General features: G+C 43.5%; 1 protein-coding gene across 2 annotated transcripts in view; it reads left to right on the forward strand.

Annotated features, from left to right (window-relative positions):
* Positions 1 to 27285, forward strand: part of LOC142907964 (two pore calcium channel protein 1-like) — a 115596-nt gene that overhangs the window by 72128 nt on the left and 16183 nt on the right. For both annotated transcript variants that reach the window (XM_076058016.1, XM_076058017.1), the window contains 5 exons: positions 8461 to 8550; positions 11148 to 11257; positions 15466 to 15512; positions 25080 to 25148; positions 27104 to 27188. In XM_076058016.1, coding sequence (XP_075914131.1) covers positions 8461 to 8550; positions 11148 to 11257; positions 15466 to 15512; positions 25080 to 25148; positions 27104 to 27188 — 401 coding nt within the window. The remainder of the gene's footprint in view (positions 1 to 8460; positions 8551 to 11147; positions 11258 to 15465; positions 15513 to 25079; positions 25149 to 27103; positions 27189 to 27285) is intronic.

The raw sequence follows: 27285 nt of genomic DNA on the forward strand, positions 1-27285 counted from the left end.
GTGATGGTGGTGGTGGTGGTGGTGATGGTGGTGGTGGTGATGGTGGTGGTGGTGGTGATGGTGGTGATGGTGGTGTGGTGGTGGTGATGGTGGGTGGTGGTGATGGTGGTGGTGATGGTGGTGGTGATGGTGGTGGTGGTGATGGTGGTGGTGATGGTGGTGGTGGTGGTGATGGTGGTGGTGTGGGGTGATGGTGGTGATGGTGGTGGTGATGGTGGTGGTGATGGTGGTGATGGTGGTGGTGATGGTGGTGATGATGGTGGTGATGGTGGTGATGGTGATGGTGGTGGTGGTTGATGGTGGTGGTGATGGTGGTGGTGGTGGTGATGGTGGTGGTGATGGTGGTGGTGGGGTGGTGATGGTGGTGGTGATGGTGGTGGTGATGGTGGTGATGATGGTGGTGATGGTGGTGGTTCGATGGTGATGTGATGGTGATGGTGGTGGTGATGTGGTGATTGGTGATGGTGGTGATGGTGGTGGTGATGGTGGTGATGGTTGGTGGTGATGGTGAGTTGGTGGTGATGGTGATGGTGGTGGTGGTGATGGTGGTGGTGATGGTGGTGGTGATGGTGATGGTGGTTGGATGGTGATGGTGGTGGTGATGGTGGGAGAATGTGGTGATGGTGGTGATGGTGGTGGTGATGGTGGTGATGGTGGTGATGGTGGTGGTGTGGTGGTGGTGTGGTGATGGTGTGGTGGTGGGGATGTGTGATGGTGGTGATGGTGGTGGTGATGGTGGTGATGGTGGTGGTGGTGATGGTGGTAGTGGTGATGGTGGTGATGGTGATGGTGGTGATGGTGGTGCTGCGAAGGTGTGATGGTGGATGGTGGTGATGGTGATGGTGGTGATGGTGGTGATGGTGATGGTGGTGATGGTGGTGGTGGTGATGGTGATGGTGATGGTGTGGTGATGGTGGTGATGGTGTGGTTGTGTGGGTGGTGTGATGTTGATGGTGATGGTGGTGGTGATGTTGGTGATGTTGATGATGATGTTGATGTGATGGTGATGTTGATGATGGTGATGTTGATAGCCCCCAACGTGTGTTGATGTGATGTTGATGATGATGTTGATGATGGTGATGTTGATGGTGTTGATGTTGATGGTGATGATGTTGATGATGTTGGATGGTGATGTTGATGATGTGATACGTATGGAGATGTTATGATGTTGTTGATGGTGATGTTGATGATGATGTTGGTGGTGATGTTGATGGTGGTGATGTTGATGGTGGTGATGTTGATGGTGGTGATGTTGATGGTGGTGATGTTGATGGTGTTGTTGATGATGATGTTGATGGTGGTGATGTTGATGGTGATGTTGATGGTGGTGATGTTGATGATGATTGATGTTGATGGTGATGTTGATGTGGTGATGGTGATGTTGATGGTGATGTTGATGGTGATGGTGGTGATGTTGATGGTGATGGTGATGTTGATGGTGATGTTGATGGTGGTGATGTTGATGGTGAGGGTGATGTTGATGATGATGTTGATGATGATGTTGATGTGATGATGGTGATGTTGATGATGATGTTGATTGCCCCATCAGCTTCGCCATCACACGTGGTGTTGATGTTGATGGTGATGATGTTGATGGTGTTGATGATGACGGTGATGGTGATGTTGATGTTGATGGTGATGTTGATGGTGATGTTGATGTTGATGGTGTTGATGTTGATGGTGATGATGGTGATGTTGATGGTGATGTTGATGGTGATGTTGATGGTGATGTTGATGGTTGTGTTGATGATGGTGATGGTGATGTTGATGGTGGTGATGTTGATGTTGATGATATTGATGTTGATGGTGTCAATGGTGATGTTGATGTTGGTGATGATGATGATGATGTTGATGATGATGTTGATGGTGTTGATGTGATGGTGATGTTGATGTTGATGGTGATGTTGATGGTGGTGATGGTGATGTTGATGGTGATGTTGATGGGTGTGATGTTGTTGATGTTGATGGCGTTGATGGTGATGTTGATGGTGATGTTGATGGTGATGTTGATGGTGTTGATGTTGATGGTGATGGTGATGTTGATGTTGATGGGGTTGATGGTGATGTTGATGGTGATGTTGATGGTGTTGATGTTGATGGTGTTGATGTTGATGGTGATGTTGATGTTGAAGGTGATGTTGATGGTGGTGATGGTGATGTTGATGGTGGTGATGGTGATGTTGATGGTGGTGATGTTGTTGATGGTGATGTTGATGGTGTTGATGTTGATGGTGATGTTGATGGTGATGTTGATGGTGGTGATGTTGATGGTGGTGATGGTGATGTTGATGGTGGTGATGTTTTGATGGTGATGTTGATGGTGATGATGGTGATGTTGATGTTGATGGTGATGTTGATGGTGATGTTGATGTTCATGGTGGTGATGGTGATGTTGTTGATGGTTTTGATGGTGATGTGTGATGATGGTGATCTTGATGATGTTGATGGTGATGTTGATGGTGATGTTGATGATGTTGATGGTGATGTTGATGATGTTGATGGTGATGTTGATGGTGATGTTGATGATGTTGATGGTGATGTTGATGTTGATGATGTTGATGTTGATGGTGATGTTGATGGTGATGTTGATGTTGATGATGTTGATGGTGATGTTGATGATGTTGATGTTGATGATGTTGATGGTGATGTTGATGGTGATGATGGTGATGTTGATGTTGATGGTGATGTTGATGGTGATGTTGATGTTCATGGTGGTGATGGTGATGTTGTTGATGGTTTTGATGGTGATGTGTGATGATGGTGATCTTGATGATGTTGATGGTGATGTTGATGGTGATGTTGATGATGTTGATGGTGATGTTGATGATGTTGATGGTGATGTTGATGTTGATGATGTTGATGTTGATGGTGATGTTGATGGTGTTGATGTTGATGATGTTGATGGTGATGATGTTGATGGTGATGGTGATGTTGATGGTGATGTTGATGGTGATGGTGATGTTGATGGTGATGTTGATGGTGATGTTGATGGTGATGGTGATGTTGATTGTGATGTTGATGATGTTGATGGTGATGTTGATGTTGATGATGTTGATGTTGATGGTGATGTTGATGGTGATGTTGATGGTGATGGTGATGTTGATGGTGATGTTGATGGTGATGTTGATGGTGATGTTGATGATGTTGATGGTGATGTTGATGGTGGTGATGTTGATGATGTTGATGTTGATGATGTTGATGTTGATGGTGATGTTGATGGTGGTGATGGTGATGGTGAAGTTGATGGTGATGATGTTGATGTTGATGATGTTGATGTTGATGGTGTCAATGGTGATGTTGATGTTGGTGATGATGATGATGATGTTGATGATGATGTTGATGGTGTTGATGTTGATGGTGATGTTGATGTTGATGGTGATGTTGATGGTGATGTTGATGGTGGTGATGGTGATGTTGATGGTGATGTTGATGGTGGTGATGTTGTTGATGTTGATGGCGTTGATGGTGATGTTGATGGTGATGTTGATGGTGATGTTGATGGTGTTGATGTTGATGGTGATGGTGATGTTGATGTTGATGGGGTTGATGGTGATGTTGATGGTGATGTTGATGGTGTTGATGTTGATGGTGTTGATGTTGATGGTGATGTTGATGTTGAAGGTGATGTTGATGGTGGTGATGGTGATGTTGATGGTGGTGATGGTGATGTTGATGGTGGTGATGTTGTTGATGGTGATGTTGATGGTGTTGATGTTGATGGTGATGTTGATGGTGATGTTGATGGTGGTGATGTTGATGGTGGTGATGGTGATGTTGATGGTGGTGATGTTTTGATGGTGATGTTGATGGTGATGATGGTGATGTTGATGTTGATGGTGATGTTGATGGTGATGTTGATGTTCATGGTGGTGATGGTGATGTTGATGATGGTTTTGATGGTGATGTGTGATGATGGTGATCTTGATGATGTTGATGGTGATGTTGATGGTGATGTTGATGATGTTGATGGTGATGTTGATGATGTTGATGGTGATGTTGATGGTGATGTTGATGATGTTGATGGTGATGTTGATGTTGATGATGTTGATGTTGATGGTGATGTGATGGTGATGTTGATGTTGATGATGTTGATGGTGATGTTGATGATGTTGATGTTGATGATGTTGATGGTGATGTTGATGGTGATGATGGTGATGTTGATGTTGATGGTGATGTTGATGGTGATGTTGATGTTCATGGTGGTGATGGTGATGTTGTTGATGGTTTTGATGGTGATGTGTGATGATGGTGATCTTGATGATGTTGATGGTGATGTTGATGGTGATGTTGATGATGTTGATGGTGATGTTGATGGTGATGTTGATGATGTTGATGGTGATGTTGATGTTGATGATGTTGATGTTGATGGTGATGTTGATGGTGTTGATGTTGATGATGTTGATGGTGATGATGTTGATGGTGATGGTGATGTTGATGGTGATGTTGATGGTGATGGTGATGTTGATGGTGATGTTGATGGTGATGTTGATGGTGATGGTGATGTTGATTGTGATGTTGATGATGTTGATGGTGATGTTGATGTTGATGATGTTGATGTTGATGGTGATGTTGATGGTGATGTTGATGGTGATGGTGATGTTGATGGTGATGTTGATGGTGATGTTGATGGTGATGTTGATGATGTTGATGGTGATGTTGATGGTGGTGATGTTGATGATGTTGATGTTGATGATGTTGATGTTGATGGTGATGTTGATGGTGGTGATGGTGATGGTGAAGTTGATGGTGATGATGTTGATGTTGATGATGTTGATGTTGATGGTGTCAATGGTGATGTTGATGTTGGTGATGATGATGATGATGTTGATGATGATGTTGATGGTGTTGATGTTGATGGTGATGTTGATGTTGATGGTGATGTTGATGGTGATGTTGATGGTGGTGATGGTGATGTTGATGGTGATGTTGATGGTGGTGATGTTGTTGATGTTGATGGCGTTGATGGTGATGTTGATGGTGATGTTGATGGTGATGTTGATGGTGTTGATGTTGATGGTGATGGTGATGTTGATGTTGATGGGGTTGATGGTGATGTTGATGGTGATGTTGATGGTGTTGATGTTGATGGTGTTGATGTTGATGGTGATGTTGATGTTGAAGGTGATGTTGATGGTGGTGATGGTGATGTTGATGGTGGTGATGGTGATGTTGATGGTGGTGATGTTGTTGATGGTGATGTTGATGGTGTTGATGTTGATGGTGATGTTGATGGTGATGTTGATGGTGGTGATGTTGATGGTGGTGATGGTGATGTTGATGGTGGTGATGTTTTGATGGTGATGTTGATGGTGATGATGGTGATGTTGATGTTGATGGTGATGTTGATGGTGATGTTGATGTTCATGGTGGTGATGGTGATGTTGTTGATGGTTTTGATGGTGATGTGTGATGATGGTGATCTTGATGATGTTGATGGTGATGTTGATGGTGATGTTGATGATGTTGATGGTGATGTTGATGATGTTGATGGTGATGTTGATGGTGATGTTGATGATGTTGATGATGTTGATGGTGATGTTGATGTTGATGATGTTGATGGTGATGTTGATGATGTTGATGGTGGTGATGTTGATGATGATGTTGATGATGTTGATGTTGATGATGATGTTGATGTTGATGATGTTGATGATGTTGATGGTGATGTTGGTGATGTTGATGATGTTGATGATGTTGATGGTGATGTTGATGATGTTGATGATGTTGATGATGTTGATGATGTTGATGGTGATGTTGATGATGTTGATGATGTTGATGTTGATGATGTTGATGTTGATGATGTTGATGATGTTGATGTTGATGTTGATGATGTTGATGTTGATGGTGATGTTGATGATGTTGATGATGTTGATGGTGATGATGTTGATGATGTTGATGATGTTGATTGTGATGTTGATGGTGATGGTGATGTTGATGGTGATGTTGATGGTGATGTTGATGGTGATGGTGATGTTGATTGTGATGTTGATGATGTTGATGGTGATGTTGATGTTGATGATGTTGATGATGGTGATGTTGATGGTGATGTTGATGGTGATGGTGATGTTGATGGTGATGTTGATGGTGATGTTGATGTTGATGATGTTGATGATGGTGATGTTGATGATGTTGATGGTGATGTTGATGTTGATGATGTTGATGTTGATGTTGATGATGTTGATGGTGGTGATGGTGATGGTGAAGTTGATGGTGATGATGTTGATGTTGATGATGTTGATGTTGATGGTGTCAATGGTGATGTTGATGTTGGTGATGATGATGATGATGTTGATGATGATGTTGATGGTGTTGATGTTGATGGTGATGTTGATGTTGATGGTGATGTTGATGGTGATGTTGATGGTGGTGATGGTGATGTTGATGGTGATGTTGATGGTGGTGATGTTGTTGATGTTGATGGCGTTGATGGTGATGTTGATGGTGATGTTGATGGTGATGTTGATGGTGTTGATGTTGATGGTGATGTGATGTTGATGTTGATGGTGATGTTGATGGTGGTGATGTTGATGGTGTTGATGTTGAAGGTTGATGTTGATGTTGAAGGTGATGTTGATGGTGGTGATGGTGATGTTGATGGTGGTGATGGTGATGTTGATGGTGGTGATGTTGTTGATGGTGATGTTGATGGTGTTGATGTTGATGGTGATGTTGATGGTGATGTTGATGGTGGTGATGTTGATGGTGGTGATGGTGATGTTGATGGTGGTGATGTTTTGATGGTGATGTTGATGGTGATGATGGTGATGTTGATGTTGATGGTGATGATGATGGTGATGTTGATGTTCATGGTGGTGATGGTGATGTTGTTGATGGTTTTGATGGTGATGTGTGATGATGGTGATCTTGATGATGTTGATGGTGATGTTGATGGTGATGTTGATGATGTTGATGGTGATGTTGATGATGTTGATGGTGATGTTGATGGTGATGTTGATGATGTTGATGGTGATGTTGATGTTGATGATGTTGATGTGTGGTGATGTTGATGATGTTGATGGTGGTGATGTTGATGATGATGTTGATGATGTTGATGTTGATGATGATGTTGATGTTGATGATGTTGATGATGTTGATGGTGATGTTGGTGATGTTGATGATGTTGATGATGGTGATGGTGATGTTGATGATGTTGATGATGTTGATGATGTTGATGATGTTGATGGTGATGTTGATGATGTTGATGATGTTGATGTTGATGATGTTGATGTTGATGATGTTGATGATGTTGATGTTGATGTTGATGATGTTGATGTTGATGGTGATGTTGATGATGTTGATGTTGATGATGTTGATGTTGATGATGTTGATGATGTTGATTGTGATGTTGTTGATGTTGATGTTGATGGGGTTGATGGTGATGTTGATAGTGATGTTGATGATGTTGATGTTGATGATGTTGATGATGTTGATGTTGATGATGTTGATGTTGATGATGTTGATGTTGATGATGGTGATGTTGATGATGTTGATGTTGATGATGTTGATGTTGATGATGATGATGTTGATGATGTTGATGTTGATGTTGATGATGTTGATGATGTTGATGTTGATGATGTTGATGGTGATGTTGATGTTGATGATGTTGTTGATGTTGATGATGTTGATGTTGATGATGTTGATGTTGATGTTGATGATGTTGATGATGTTGATGTTGATGATGTTGATGTTGTTGATGTTGATGATGTTGATGTTGATGATGTTGATGTTGATGGTGATGTTGATGATGTTGATGATGTTGATGTTGATGATGATGTTGATGTTGATGATGTTGATGTTGATGATGTTGATGTTGATGATGTTGATGTTGATGATGTTGATGTTGATGATGTTGATGGTGATGTTGATGTTGATGATGTTGATGATGTTGATGTTGATGATGTTGATGTTGATGATGTTGATGTTGGTGATGTTGATGTTGATGATGTTGATGTTGATGATGTTGATGATGTTGATGATGTTGATGATGTTGATGTTGATGATGTTGATGTTGATGATGTTGATGTTGATGTTGATGATGTTGATGATGTTGTTGTTGGTGATGTTGATGTTGATGATGTTGATGGTGATGTTGATGATGTTGATGATGTTGATGTTGATGATGTTGTTGTTGATGATGTTGATGTTGATGATGTTGATGTTGATGATGTTGATGTTGATGTTGATGATGTTGATGTTGATGATGTTGATGTTGATGATGTTGATGATGTTGATGTTGATGATGTTGATGTTGATGATGTTGATGTTGATGGTGATGTTGATGATGTTGATGTTGATGATGTTGATGTTGATGATGTTGATGGTGATGTTGATGATGTTGATGTTGATGTTGATGATGTTGATGATGTTGATGTTGTTGATGTTGATGTTGATGATGTTGATGTTGATGATGTTGATGTTGATGATGTTGATGATGTTGATGTTGATGATGTTGATGTCCCTCAGCTTCGCCATCACCACGTTGGTCTTCCACTTCGCCTTCGCCATCGTCGCCATGGAGATCTTCGCTGGAGTCCTGCACCCAAACTGCTGCAAGTGAGAACATCTCCAACTCATAAACATCTCCAACTCATAAACATCATCTCCAACTCATAACATCTCCAACTCATAAACATCTCCAACCCATAAACATCTCCAACTCATAAACATCTCCAACTCATAAACATCTCCAACTCATAAACATCTACAACTCATAAACATCTCCAACTCATAAACATCTCCAACTCATAAACATCTCCAACTCATAAACATCTCCAAATCATAAACATCTCCAACTCATAAACATCTCCAACTCATAAACATCTCCAACTCATAAACATCTCTCCTGTACATCTCCTATACATCTCCAACTCATAAACATCTCCAACTCATAAACATCTCCAACTCATAAACATCTCCAACTCATAAACATCTCCAACTCATAAACATCTACAACTCATAAACATCTCCAACTCATAAACATCTCCAACTCATAAACATCTCCAACTCATAAACATCTCCAAATCATAAACATCTCCAACTCATAAACATCTCCAACTCATAAACATATCCAATACATAAACATCTCCAACTCATAAACATCTCCAACTCATAAACATCTCCAACTCATAAACATCTCTCCCTGTACATCTCATAAACATCTCCAACTCATAAACATCTCCAACTCATAAACATCTCCAACTCATAAACATCTCCAACTCATAAACATCTCCAACTCATAAACATCTCCAACTCATAAACATCTCCAACTCATAAACATCTCAAACTCATAAACATCTCCAACTCATAAACATCTCCAACTCATAAACATCTCCCCCTGTACATCTCATAAACATCTCCAACTCATAAACATCTCCAACTCATAAACATCTCCAACTCATAAACATCTCCAACTCATAAACATCTCCAACTCATAAACATCTCCAACTCATAAACATCTCCAACTCATAAACATTTCCCCCTGTACATCTTCTATACATCTCCAACTCATAAACATCTCCAACTCATAAACATCTCCAACTCATAAACATCTCCCCCTGTACATCTCTTATACATCTCCAACTCATAAACATCTCCAACTCATAAACATCTCCAACTCATAAACATCTCCCCCTGTACATCTCCTATACATCTCCAACTCATAAACATCTCCAACTCATAAACATCTCCAACTCATAAACATCTCCCCCTGTACATCTCTTATACATCTCCAACTCATAAACATGTCCAACTCATAAACATCTCCAACTCATAAACATCTCCAACTCATAAATATCTCCAACTCATAAACATCTCCCCCTGTACATCTCCTATACATCTCCAACTCATAAACATCTCCAACTCATAAACATCTCCCCCTGTACATCTCTTATACATCTCCAACTCATAAACATCTTCAACTCATAAACATCTCCCCCTGTACATCTCCTCGACATCTCCTATACATCTCCTCCTATACATCTCCAACTCCTATACATCTCCTATACATCGCATATACATATCCTATACATCTCCCCCTATACAGCTCCTATACATCTCCAATACATCTCCTACTCATAAACATCTCCAACTGATAAACATCTCCTCATTTACATATCCTCCTATGCATCTCCTATACATCTCCTCCTATACATCTCCAACTCATAAACATCTCCTCATTTATATCTCCTCCTAAACATCTCCAACTCATAAACATCTCCAACTCATAAACGTCTCCTCCTATACATCTCCTCATATACATCTCCTATACATATCCTCCTAAACATCTCCAACTCATAAACATCTCCTATACATCTCCTATACATATCCAACTCATAAAACATCTCCTATACATCTCCTCCTATACATCTCCTATACATCTCCAACTCCTATACATCTCCTATACATTTCCTCCTATAAATCTCCTCATATACATCTCCTATACATCTCCATCATATACATCTCCATCCTATACATCTCGTTACTAGCTGCACTTGCCCCTACAGCTAGAGGCTACCTGGGGGAGCTTTGTCTGTGTGTGGTGTGTGTAGTACATAGACACTGCTGTTGCTACTCGCTAGCTAACAGCACTTGCCCCTACAGCCCTGCTAGAGGCTACCTGGGGGAGCTTTGTCTGGGTGTGGTGTGTGTAGTACATAGACACTGCTGCTGCTACTCGCTAGCTAACAGCACTTGCCCCTATAGCCCTGCTAGAGGCTACCTGGGGGAGCTTTGTCTGTGTGTGGTGTGTGTAGTACATAGACACTGCTGCTGCTACTCGCTAGCTAACAGCACTTGCCCCTACATCCCTACTAGAGGCTACCTGGGGGAGCTTTGTCTGGGTGTGGTGTGTTTAGTACATAGCCACTGCTGCTACTCGCTAGCTAACAGCACTTGCCCCTACAGCCCTGCTAGAGGCTACCTGGGGGAGCTTTGTCTGTGTGTGGTGTGTGTAGTACATAGACACTGCTGTTACTACTCGCTAGCTAGCAGCACTTGCCCCTACAGCCCTGCTAGAGGCTACCTGGGGTAGCTTTGTCTGTGTGTGGTGTGTGTAGTACATAGACACTGCTGCTGCTACTCGCTAGCTAGCAGCACTTGCCCCTGCAGCCCTGCTAGAGGCTACCTGGGGGAACTTTGTCTGTGTCTCCTAGTGGCAGTGGGGTGAAAGACTTCTATCAGGTGGTGGTCGGAGTTAATGGGACCGTGACGGAGGATGGTCGCTACCACCTTAACAACTTCAACAACCTCGCACGGACCCTGGGTACTACCACTAAATATACTACAAATAATACTACTAATACTACTACTAAATATACTACTACTAACACTACCACTACTAAATATACTACTAATACTACTACAACTAATGCTACCACTAAATATACTACTAATAATACTACTAATACTACTACTAAATATACTACTACTAACACTACCACTACTAAATATACTACTAATACTACTACAACTAATACTACTACCACTAAATATACTACTAATAATACTACTAATACTAAATATACTACTACTAACAGTACCACTACTAAATATAGTACTAATACTACTACAACTAATACTACTACCACTAAATATACTACTAATAATACTACTACTACTAAATATACTACTACTAACACTGCCACTACCACTACTAAATATACTACTAATACTACTACAACAAATACTACTACCACTAAATATGCTACTAAATAATACTACTACTAAATATACTACTAACACTACCACTACTAAATATACTACTAATACTACTACAACTAATACTACTACTACCACTACCACTAAATATACTACTAATAATACTACTACTAAATATGCTACTACTAACACTGCCACTACCACTACTAAATATACTACTAATACTACTAAAACAAATACTACTACTACAACTACCACTAAATATACTACTAATAATACTAATACTACTACTAAATATACTACTACTAACACTATCACTGCCACTACTAAATATACTCCTAATACTACTACAACTAATACTACTACTACCACTACCACTAAATATACTACTAATAATACTAATACTACTACTAAATATACTACTACTAACACTACCACTACTAAATATACTACTAATACTGCTACAACTAATACTACTACCACTACCACTAAATATACTACTAATAATAATACTAATACTACTACTAAATATACTACTACTAACACTACCACTACCACTACTAAATATACTACTAATACTACTGCAACAAATACTACTACTACCACTACCACTAAATATACTAATAATACTACTAATACTAACACTACCACTACTACTAATACTACCACTACCACTACCATTAAAATATACTACTAATAATACTACTAATACTATTACTACCACTAAATATACTACTACTAATACTACTAATACTTTTACTAAATATACTACTAACACTAACACTACTACTAAATATACTACTAAATATATTACTAATACTCCTACTAAATACACTACTAATAATACTAACACTACTACTAAATATACTAATACTAACACTACTACTAAATATACTGCTAAATATACTACTAATAATATTACTAATAATACTACTAATACTACTACTAAATATACTACTAAATATATTACTAATAATACTACTGCCACTAAATATACTACTACTAATACTACTAAATATACTACTAAATATATTACTAATAATACTACTACCACTAAATATACTACTACTAATACTACTCCTACTACCACTAAATATACTACTAATAATACTACTACCACTAAATATACTAATAATACTACTAATACTACTACTAAATATAATTCTAACACTACTACTACCACTACTAAATATACTACTAATACTACAACTAATATTACTACTTCCACTACCACTAAATATACTAGTACTAATAATAATACTACTAAATATAGTACTACTAATACTAACACTACTAATAATAATACTACTGCTAATACTAACACTACTACAAAATATACTAATAATAATACTGCTAATACTAACACTACCACTACTACTAAATATACTACTACTACTAAATATACTACTAATAATACTACTACTAAATACACTACTAAATATACAACTAATACTACTACAACTAATACTACTACTACCACTACCACTAAATATACTACTAATACTACTACTACTAGTAAATATAAAACTACTAATTCTAACACAACGACTACTAAATATACTACTAAATATATCACTAATAATACTACTAATACTATCACTACCACTACTACTAATACTACTAATACTAGCCCACCACTACTACTAAATATACTTCTACTAATACTAACACTACTACTAAATATACTACTAAATATACTACTAATAATACTACTAATACTAACACTACTACTAATCCTACTAATACTAACACTACCACTACTACTAAATATACTACAACTAATACTACAACTAATACTACTAATACTATCACTACTACTACTAAATATACTACTAATAATACTACTAACACTACTACTACTAAATATACTAATACTAATACAACTAATACTACTACCACTACTACTAAATATACTACTAAAATACTACGAATAATACTACTAATACTACTAACACTACTACCACTACTAAATATACTACTACGAATACTACTACAACTAAAACTTCTACTACCGCTACCACTAAATATACTACTAATAATACTACTAATACTAACACTACCACTACTACTAATACTACTAATACTAACACTACCACTACTAGTAAATATACTACTACTAATACTAACACTACTACTAAATATACTACTAAATATACTACTAATACTACTACTAATACTATCACTAGTATTACTAAATATACTACTACTAATACTACTACAACTAATACTACTACTACCACTACTACTAGATATACTACTAAATATACTAATAATACTACTAATACTACTAACACTATCAGTACTACTACTAAATATACTACTACTAATACTACTACAACTAATACTACTACTATCACTACCACTAAATATACTACTAATACTACTACTAATACTACTACTAAATATACTACTACTAATACTACTACTAACACTACTACTTCTAAATATACTACTATATATACTACTACCACTACTAATAAATATACTACTAAATGTACTACTACTAACACTACTCCTAATAAATATACTACTAATAATACTACTACTAACACTACTACTAAATATACTACTAATACTACTACTACTACCACTACTAATAAATAAACTACTACTAAATGTACTACTACTAACACTACTACTACTACTAAATATACTACTAATACTACTACTACCACTACCACTAAATATGCTACTAATAATACTACTACAACTAATACTACTACTACCACTACCACTAAATATACTACTAATAATACTACTAATACTACTACTAAATATACTACTACTAATACTTCTACTACTGATATTACTACTAAATATACTACTACTAATACTACTAACACTACTACTACTAAATATACTACTACTAATACTACTACTACCACTACCACTAAATATACTACTACTAATACTACTAACACTACTACTACTAAATATACTACTACTAATACTACTACTACCACTAAATATACTACTACTAATACTACTACAACTAATAGTAAATATACTACTACTAATACTACTGCTACCACTAAATATACTACTCCTAATACTAACACTACTATTACCACTACTACAGATACTACTAATACTATTACTACCACTACCACTAAATATACTACTACTAATACTACTAATACTACCACTAAATATACTACTACTAATACTACCACTACTACTACCACTACTACATATACTACTAATACTATTACTACCACTACCACTAAATATACTACTAATAATACTACTAATACTACTACTAAATATACTGCTACTAATACTACTAACACTACTACTGCTGATGGTGCTGGCGCTGATGATGATGTTGATGCTGATTATGATGCTGATGATGATTATGATGCTGATGATGATGTTGATGCTGTTGATGATGATGGTATTGATGATGATGATGATAATATTGATGTTGATGATGATGTTGATGATCATGTTGATTATGATGCTGATGATGATGTTGATGCTGTTGATGATGATGGTAGTGATGATGTTGTTGATGATGTTGATGATGATGATAATATTGATGTTGATGATGATGATAATATTGATGTTGATGATGATAATATTGATGTTGATGATGATAATGTTGATGATGATGTTGATGATGATAATATTGATGTTGATGATGATGATAATATTGATGTTGATGATGATAATATTGATGTTGATGATGATAATATTGATGATGATGTTGATGATGATGTTGATGATGGTGATGCTGATGCTGATGATGTTGATGCTGTTGATGATGATGGTAGTGATGATGCTGATGATGATGATGTTGTTGATGTTTTTCAGTGACGCTCTTTGCGCTGACAGTAATAAACAACTGGTTCATTACCATGGTAACCACCATCACCGTCATCATTACCATGGCAACCACCATCACCATCATCATTACCATGGCAACCACCATCATTACCATGGTAACCACCATCACTATCATCATTACCATGGTAACCACCATCACCATCGTCATTGCCATGGTAACCACCATCACTATCATCATTACCATGGCAACCACCATGACCATCATCATTACCATGGCAACCACCATCACCATCATCATTACCATGGCAACCACTATCATCATTACCATGGTAACCACCATCACTATCATCATTACCATGGTAACCACCATCACTATCATCATTACCATGGTAACCACCATCACCATCATCATTACCATGATAACCACCATCACTATCATCATTACCATGGCAACCACCATCACCATCATCATTACCATGGTAAACACCATCACTATCATCATTACCATGGCAACCACCATCACAATAACCATTACATGGAAACCACCATCATCATTACCATGGTAACCACCATCACTATCATCATTACCATGGTAACCACCATCATCATTACCATGGTAACCACCATCACCATCATCATTACCATGGCAACCACCATCACCATCATCATTACCATGGTTAACCACCATCATCATTACCATGGTAACCACCATCACTATCATCATTACCATGGCAACCACCATCACCATCATCATTACCATGGCAACCACCATCACCATCACCATGGCAACCATCATCATTACCATGGTAACCACCATCATCATTACCATGGTAACCACCATCATCATTACCATGGTAACCACCATCACCATCGTCATTACGATGGTAGCCACCATCATCATTACCATTGTAACCACCATCATCATTACCATGGCAACCACCATCACTAAAATCATTACCATGGCAATCACCATCATCATTACCATGGCAACCACCATCATCATTACCATGGCAACCACCATCATCATTACCATGGCAACCACCATCACTATCATCATTACCATGGTAACCACCATCACTATAATCATTACCATGGCAACCACCAACACCATCATCATTACCATGGTAACCACCATCATCATTGCCATGGTAACCACCATCATCATTACCATGGTAACCACCATCACCATCGTCATTACCATGGTAACCACCATCATCATTACCATGGTAACCACCATCATCATTACCATGGCAACCACCATCACTAAAACCATTACCATGGCAACCACCATCATCATTACCATGGTAACCACCATCGCTATCATCATTACTATGGTAACCACCATCACTATAATCATTACCAAGGCAAGCACCAACACCATCATCATTACCATGGTAACCACCATCACCATCATCATTACCATGGTAACCACCATCACTATCATCATTACCATGGCAACCACCATCATCATTACCATGGTAACCACAGTCACCATTACCATGGTAACCACCATCATCATTACCATGGTAACCACCATCACCATCATTACCATGGTTACCACCATCACTATCATTACCATGGTAACCACCATCACCATTACCATGGTAACCACCATCACCATCATCATTACCATGGTAACCACCATCACAACCATCATTACCATGGTAACCACCATCATCATTACCATGGTAACCACCATCACCATCGTCATTACCATGGTAACCACCATCATCATTACCATGGTAACCACCATCACTATCATCCTTACCATGGTAACCACCATCACTATCATTAACATGGTAACCACCATCACCATTACCATGGTAACCACCATCATCATTACCATGGTAACCACCATCACAACCATCATTACCATGGTAACCACCATCATCATTACCATGGTAACCACCAACACCATCATCATTACCATGGTAACCACCATCATTACCATGGTAACCACCAACACCATCATCATTACCATGGTAACCACCATCACCATCGTCATTACCATGGTAACCACCATCATCATTACCATGGTAACCACCATCACTATCATCCTTACCATGGTAACCACCATCACTATCATTAACATGGTAACCACCATCACCATTACCATGGTAACCACCATCATCATTACCATGGTAACCACCATCACAACCATCATTACCATGGTAACCACCATCATCATTACCATGGTAACCACCATCACCATCATCATTACCATGGTAACCACCATCATCATTACCATGGTAACCACCATCACTATCATCCTTACCATGGTAACCACCATCACTATCATTAACAAGGTAACCACCATCACCATTACCATGGTAACCACCATCACCATCATCATTACCATGGTAACCACCATCACCATCGTCATTACCATGGTAACCACCATCATCATTACCATGGTAACCACCATCATCATTACCATGGCAACCACCATCACTAAAACCATTACCATGGCAACCACCATCGTCATTACCATGGTAACCACCATCACTATCATCATTACCATGACAACCACCATCACCATCATCATTACCATGGCAACCACCATCACTATCATCATTACCATGGTAACCACCATCACTATAATCATTACCATGGCAACCACCAACACCATCATCATTACCATGGTAACCACCATCACCATCATCATTACCATGGTAACCACCATCACTATCATCATTACCATGGCAACCACCATCATCATTACCATGGTAACCACAGTCACCATTACCATGGTAACCACCATCACCATCCTCATTGCCATGGTAACCACCATCACCATCATCATTACCATGGTTACCACCATCACTATCATTACCATGGTAACCACCATCACCATTACCATGGTAACCACCATCACCATCATCATTACCATGGTAACCACCATCACAACCATCATTACCATGGTAACCACCATCATCATTACCATGGTAACCACCAACACCATCATCATTACCATGGTAACCACCATCACCATCATCATTACCATGGTAACCACCATCACCATCATCATTACCATGGTAACCACCATCACCATCCTCATTACCATGGTAACCACCATCATCATTACCATGGTAACCACCATCACTATCATCCTTACCATGGTAACCACCATCACTATCATTAACATGGTAACCACCATCACCATTACCATGGTAACCACCATCACCATCATCATTACCATGGTAACCACCATCACAACCATCGTTACCATGGTAACCACCATCATCATTACCATGGTAACCACCATCACTATCATCATTACCATGGTAACCACCATCATCATTACCATGGTAACCACCATCACCATCATCATTACCATGGCAACCACCATCACCATCATCATTACCATGGTTAACCACCATCATCATTACCATGGTAACCACCATCACTATCATCATTACCATGGCAACCACCATCACCATCATCATTACCATGGCAACCACCATCGCCATGGCAACCATCATCATTACCATGGTAACCACCATCATCATTACCATGGTAACCACCATCATCATTACCATGGTAACCACCATCACCATCGTCATTACGATGGTAGCCACCATCATCATTACCATTGTAACCACCATCATCATTACCATGGCAACCACCATCACTAAAATCATTACCATGGCAACCACCATCACCATCATCATTACCATGGCAACCACCATCATCATTACCATGGCAACCACCATCATCATTACCATGGCAACCACCATCACTATCATCATTACCATGGTAACCACCATCACTATAATCATTACCATGGCAACCACCAACACCATCATCATTACCATGGTAACCACCATCACCATCATCATTGCCATGGTAACCACCATCATCATTACCATGGTAACCACCATCACCATCGTCATTACCATGGTAACCACCATCATCATTACCATGGTAACCACCATCATCATTACCATGGCAACCACCATCACTAAAACCATTACCATGGCAACCACCATCATCATTACCATGGTAACCACCATCGCTATCATCATTAGCATGAGAACCACCATCACCATCATCATTACCATGGCAACCACCATCACTATCATCATTACTATGGTAACCACCATCACTATAATCATTACCATGGCAAGCACCAACACCATCATCATTACCATGGTAACCACCATCATCATTACCATGGTAACCACCATCACTATCATCATTACCATGGCAACCACCATCATCATTACCATGGTAACCACAGTCACCATTACCATGGTAACCACCATCATCATTACCATGGTAACCACCATCACCATCATCATTACCATGGTTACCACCATCACTATCATTACCATGGTAACCACCATCACCATTACCATGGTAACCACCATCACCATCATCATTACCATGGTAACCACCATCACAACCATCATTACCATGGTAACCACCATCATCATTACCATGGTAACCACCAACACCATCATCATTACCATGGTAACCACCATCACCATCGTCATTACCATGGTAACCACCATCATCATTACCATGGTAACCACCATCACTATCATCCTTACCATGGTAACCACCATCACTATCATTAACATGGTAACCACCATCACCATTACCATGGTAACCACCATCACCATCATCATTACCATGGTAACCACCATCACAACCATCGTTACCATGGTAACCACCATCATCATTACCATGGTAACCACCAACACCATCATCATTACCATGGTAACCACCATCATTACCATGGTAACCACCAACACCATCATCATTACCATGGTAACCACCATCACCATCGTCATTACCATGGTAACCACAATCATCATTACCATGGTAACCACCATCACTATCATCCTTACCATGGTAACCACCATCACTATCATTAACATGGTAACCACCATCACCATTACTATGGTAACCACCATCACCATCATCATTACCATGGTAACCACCATCACAACCATCATTACCATGGTAACCACCATCATCATTACCATGGTAACCACCATCACCATCATCATTACCATGGTAACCACCATCATCATTACCATGGTAACCACCATCACTATCATCCTTTCCATGCTAACCACCATCACTATCATTAACAAGGTAACCACCATCACCATTACCATGGTAACCACCATCACCATCATCATTACCATGGTAACCACCATCACCATCGTCATTACCATGGTAACCACCATCATCATTACCATGGTAACCACCATCATCATTACCATGGCAACCACCATCAGTAACACCATTACCATGGCAACCACCATCGTCATTACCATGGTAACCACCATCACTATCATCATTACCATGACAACCACCATCACCATCATCATTACCTTGGCAACCACCATCACTATCATCATTACCATGGTAACCACCATCACTATAATCATTACCATGGCAACCACCAACACCATCATCATTACCATGGTAACCACCATCACCATCATCATTACCATGGTAACCACCATCACTATCATCATTACCATGGCAACCACCATCATCATTACCATGGTAACCACAGTCACCATTACCATGGTAACCACCATCACCATCATCATTACCATGGTAACCACCATCACCATCATCATTACCATGGTTACCACCATCACTATCATTACCATGGTAACCACCATCACCATTACCATGGTAACCACCATCACCATCATCATTACCATGGTAACCACCATCACAACCATCATTACCATGGTAACCACCATCATCATTACCATGGTAATCACCAACACCATGATCATTACCATGGTAACCACCATCACCATCATCATTACCATGGTAACCACCATCACCATCATCATTACCATGGTAACCACCATCACCATCCTCATTACCATGGTAACCACCATCATCATTACCATGGTAACCACCATCACTATCATCCTTACCATGGTAACCACCATCACTATCATTAACATGCTAATCACCATTACCATGGTAACCACCATCACCATCATCATTACCATGGTAACCACCATCACAACCATCGTTACCATGGTAACCACCATCATCATTACCATGGTAACCACCAACACCATCATCATTACCATGGTAACCACCATCACCATCATCATTACCATGGTAACCACCATCACCATCGTCATTACCATGGTAACCACCATCATCATTACCATGGTAACCATCATCACCATCATCATTACCATGGCAACCACCATCACTTAAAACATTACCATGGCAACCACCATCATCACCATGGTAACCACCATCACTATCATTACCATGGCAACCACCATCATCATTACCACGGCAACCACCATCACTATCATCATTACCATTGTAACCACCATCACTATCATCGTTACCATGGCAACCACCATCATCATTACCATGGTAACCACCATCACCATCATCATTACCTTGGTAACCACCATCACAACCATCATTACCATGGTAACCACCATCACCATCATCATTACCATGGCAACCACCATCACTAAAAACATTACCATGGCAACCACCATCATCATCACCATGTTAACCACCATCACTATCATCATTACCATTGCAACCACCATCATCATTACCACGGCAACCACCATCACTATCATCATTACCATGGCAACCACCAACACCATCATCATTACCATTGTAACCACCATCACTATCATCGTTACCATGGCAACCACAATCATCATTACCATGGTAACCACCATCACCATCATCATTACCATGGTAACCACCATCACAACCATCATTACCATGGTAACCACCATCACTATCATCATTACCATGGCAACCACCATCACAACCATCATTACCATGGTAACCACCATCATCATTACCATGGTAACCACCATCACCATCATTACCATGGTAACCACCATCATCATCATTACCATGGTAACCACCATCACCATCATCATTACCATGGTAACCACCATCACCATCATCATTACCATGGTAACCACCATCATCATCATTACCATGGTAACCACCATCACCATCATCATTACCATGGTAACCACCATCACCATCATCGTTACTATGGTAACCACCATCACCACCACCATCATCATCACTACCATCATCATCACCATCACTACCATCATCATCACTACCATCATCATCTCTACCATCAACACCATCATCATCACCACCACCATCATCATCACTACCATCATCACCATCATCACTACCATCATCACAATTACTACCATCATCATCACTACCATCACCATCATCACTACCATCATCATCACTACCATCACCATCATTATCACTACCATCATTACTACCATCATCATCACTACCATCATCATCATCACTACCATCACCATCATCATCACTACCATCACCATCATTACTGCCACCATCATCATCACCATCATCACTACCATCATCATCATCACTACCACGACCATCATCACCATCACCACGATTGCTAACTAATCCCCAATGTCCCCCCGTGTCTCTCTCTCCCCGTGTCTCTCTCCCCGTGTCTCCCTCCCCGTGTCTCTCTCTCCCCGTGTCTCTCTCCCCGTGTCTCTCTCCCCGTGTCTCTCTCCCCGTGTCTCTCTCCCCGTGTCTCTCCCCCGTGTGTCTCTCCCCGTGTCTCTCTCTCCCCGTGTCTCTCTCCCCGTGTCTCCCTCCCCGTGTCTCTCTCTCCCCGTGTCTCTCTCTCCGTGTCTCTCTCCACGTGTCTCTCTCTCCCCGTGTCTCTCTCTCCCCGTGTCTCTCTCCCCGTGTCTCTCCCTCCCCGTGTCTCTCTCTCCCCGTGTCTCTCTCCCTCCCCGTGTCTCTCTCCCCGTGTCTCTCTCCCCGTGTCTCTCTCCCCGTGTCTCTCTCCCCGTGTCTCTCTCTCCCCGTGTCTCTCCCTCCCCATGTCTCTCTCTCCCCGTGTCTCTCTCTCCCCGTGTCTCCCCCCCCATGTCTCTCTCCCCGTGTCTGTCTCTCCCCGTGTCTGTCTCTCCCCGTGTCTCTCTCTCCCCGTGTCTGTCTCTCCCCGTGTCTCTCTCTCCCCGTGTCTCTCCCCCCGTGTCTCTCCCCCCGTGTCTCTCCCCGTGTCTCTCCCCGTGTCTCTCTCTCCCCGTGTCTCTCTTCCCGTGTCTCTCCCCCATGTCTCTCTCCCCGTGTCTCTCTCCCCGTGTCTGTCTCTCCCCGTGTCTGTCTCTCCCCGTGTCTCTCTCTCCCCGTGTCTGTCTCTCCCCGTGTCTCTCTCTCCCCGTGTCTCTCCCCCCGTGTCTCTCCCCCCGTGTCTCTCCCCGTGTCTCTCCCCGTGTCTCTCTCTCCCCGTGTCTCTCTTCCCGTGTCTCTCCCCCATGTCTCTCTCCCCGTGTCTCTCTCCCCGTGGCTCTGTCCCCGTGTCTCTCTCCCTCCCCGTCTCTCCCCCCGTGTCTCTCTCTCCCCGTGTCTCTCTCCCCGTGTCTCTCTCCCCGTGTCTCCCTCCCCGTGTCTCTCTCTCCCCGTGTCTCCCTCCCCGTGTCTCTCTCCCTCCCCGTGTCTCTCCCCGTGTCTCTCTCCCCGTGTCTCTCTCCCCGTGTCTCTCTCTCCCCGTGTCTCTCCCCGTGTCTCTCTCCCCGTGTCTCTCTCCCCGTGTCTCTCTCCCCGTGTCTCTCTCTCCCCGTGTCTCCCTCCCCGTGTCTCCCTCCCCGTGTCTCTCTCCCTCCCCGTGTCTCTCCCCGTGTCTCTCTCCCCGTGTCTCTCTCCCCGTGTCTCCCTCTCCCCGTGTCTCTCCCCGTGTCTCTCTCCCCGTGTCTCTCTCCCCGTGTCTCTCTCTCCCCGTGTCTCTCTCCCCGTGTCTCTCTCCCCGTGTCTCTCTCTCCCCGTGTCTCCCTCCCCGTGTCTCTCTCCCCGTGTCTCTCTCCCCGTGTCTCCCTCCCCGTGTCTCTCTCTCCCCGTGTCTCCCTCCCCGTGTCTCTCTCTCTCCCCGTGTCTCTCCCCGTGTCTCTCTCCCCGTGTCTCTCTCCCCGTGTCTCTCCCCCGCGTGTCTCTCCCCGTGTCTCTCTCCCCGTGTCTCTCTCTCCGTGTCTCTCTCCCCGTGTCTCTCTCTCCCCGTGTCTCTCTCCCCGTGTCTCTCCCCCGTGTCTCTCTCCCCGTGTCTCTCTCTCCCCGTGTCTCTCTCCCCGTGTCTCTCTCCCCGTGTCTCTCTCCCCGTGTCTCTCTCCCCGTGTCTCCCCCCCCGTGTCTCTCCCCGTGTCTCTCTCCCCGTGTCTCTCTCCCCGTGTGTCTCTGTCCGCGTGTCTCTCCCCGTGTCTCCCCCCCCCGTGTCTCTCCCCGTGTCTCTCTCTCCCCGTGTCTCTCTCTCCCCGTGTCTCTCTCTCCCCGTGTCTCTCTCTCGCCCCGTGTCTCCCTCCCTATGTCTCTCTCCCCGTGTCTCTCCCCCCCGTGTCTCTCCCCGTGTCTCTCCCCCCCGTGTCTCTCCCCCCCGTGTCTCTCCCCCCCGTGTGTCTATCTCCCCGTGTCTCTCCCCGTGTCTCTCTGTCCCCGTGTGTCTCTCTCCCCGTGTCTCTCCCCGTGTCTCCCCCCCCCCGTGTCTCTCTCTCCCCGTGTCTCTCTCCCCGTGTCTCTCCCCGTGTCTCCCCCCCCCCGTGTCTCTCTCTCCCCGTGTCTCTGTCCCCGTGTCTCTCTCCCCGTGTGTCTCTGTCCGCGTGTCTCAGGAGGGAGTGGTGTCAGAGACAGGCGCGTGGAGCCGCGCCTACTTCATGATATTCTATCTCGTCAACATGGTGACCAGCAGCACCACCTCCAGTGTGGACACTCCACCACGTGTCTCCACCCCACGTGTCTCCACCCCACGTGTCTCCACCCCACGTGTCTCCACCCCACGTGTCTCCACCCCACGTGTCTCCACCCCACGTGTCTCCACCCCACGTGTCTCCACCCCACGTGTCTCCACCCCACGTGTCTCCACCCCACGTGTCTCCACCCCACGTGTCTCCACCCCACGTGTCTCCACCCCACGTGTCTCCACCCCACGTGTCTCCACCCCACGTGTCTCCACCCCACGTGTCTCCACCCCACGTGTCTCCACCCCACGTGTCTCCACCCCACGTGTCTCCACCCCACGTGTCTCCACCCCACGTGTCTCCACCCCACGTGTCTCCACCCCACGTGTCTCCACCCCACGTGTCTCCACCCCACGTGTCTCCACCCCACGTGTCTCCACCCCACGTGTCTCCACCCCACGTGTCTCCACCCCACGTGTCTCCACCCCACGTGTCTCCACCCCACGTGTCTCCACCCCACGTGTCTCCACCCCACGTGTCTCCACCCCACGTGTCTCCACCCCACGTGTCTCCACCCCACGTGTCTCCACCCCACGTGTCTCCACCCCACGTGTCTCCACCCCACGTGTCTCCACCCCACGTGTCTCCACCCCACGTGTCTCCACCCCACGTGTCTCCACCCCACGTGTCTCCACCCCACGTGTCTCCACCCCACGTGTCTCCACCCCACGTGTCTCCACCCCACGTGTCTCCACCCCACGTGTCTCCACCCCACGTGTCTCCACCCCACGTGTCTCCACCCCACGTGTCTCCACCCCACGTGTCTCCACCCCACGTGTCTCCACCCCACGTGTCTCCACCCCACGTGTCTCCACCCCACGTGTCTCCACCCCACGTGTCTCCACCCCACGTGTCTCCACCCCACGTGTCTCCACCCCACGTGTCTCCACCCCACGTGTCTCCACCCCACGTGTCTCCACCCCACGTGTCTCCACCCCACGTGTCTCCACCCCACGTGTCTCCACCCCACGTGTCTCCACCCCACGTGTCTCCACCCCACGTGTCTCCACCCCACGTGTCTCCACCCCACGTGTCTCCACCCCACGTGTCTCCACCCCACGTGTCTCCACCCCACGTGTCTCCACCCCACGTGTCTCCACCCCACGTGTCTCCACCCCACGTGTCTCCACCCCACGTGTCTCCACCCCACGTGTCTCCACCCCACGTGTCTCCACCCCACGTGTCTCCACCCCACGTGTCTCCACCCCACGTGTCTCCACCCCACGTGTCTCCACCCCACGTGTCTCCACCCCACGTGTCTCCACCCCACGTGTCTCCACCCCACGTGTCTCCACCCCACGTGTCTCCACCCCACGTGTCTCCACCCCACGTGTCTCCACCCCACGTGTCTCCACCCCACGTGTCTCCACCCCACGTGTCTCCACCCCACGTGTCTCCACCCCACGTGTCTCCACCCCACGTGTCTCCACCCCACGTGTCTCCACCCCACGTGTCTCCACCCCACGTGTCTCTACCCCACGTGTCTCTACCCCACGTGTCTCTACCCCACGTGTCTCCACCACCCCCCACCCACGTGTCTCTACCACGTGTCTCTACCACGTGTCTCTACCACGTGTCTCTACCACGTGTCTCTACCACGTGTCTCTACCACGTGTCTCTACCACGTGTCTCTACCACGTGTCTCTACCACGTGTCTCCCCCCGTGTCTCTACCACGTGTCTCTACCCCACGTGTCTCTACCCCACGTGTCTCCACCACGTGTCTCCACCACGTGTCTCCACCACGTGTCTCCACCACGTGTCTCTACCACGTGTCTCCACCACGTGTCTCTACCACGTGTCTTTACCACGTGTCTTTACCACGTGTCTCTACCACGTGTCTCCCCCCCGTGTCTCCCCCCCGTGTCTCCCCCCCCCCCCCCGTGTCTCCCCCAGGTTGTCCTCACCATCACCGTCGCCTGCATTCTGGACGCCTTCCTCTTTCGTGTGAACTACACTCACCTAGACCCAGCAGCCAGCGGTGTGTACACACACACACACAGTGTACACACACACAGTGTACACACAGTGTACACACACACATACACACACAGTGTACACACACAGTGTACACACAC

This window comes from Petromyzon marinus, assembly GCF_048934315.1.
Source record: "Petromyzon marinus isolate PM22_M1 ecotype Great Lakes invasive population chromosome 67 unlocalized genomic scaffold, UKy_Petmar_22M1.pri1.0 chr67_unloc.4, whole genome shotgun sequence".
In the NCBI taxonomy this organism is placed as follows: Eukaryota; Metazoa; Chordata; class Hyperoartia; order Petromyzontiformes; family Petromyzontidae; genus Petromyzon; species Petromyzon marinus.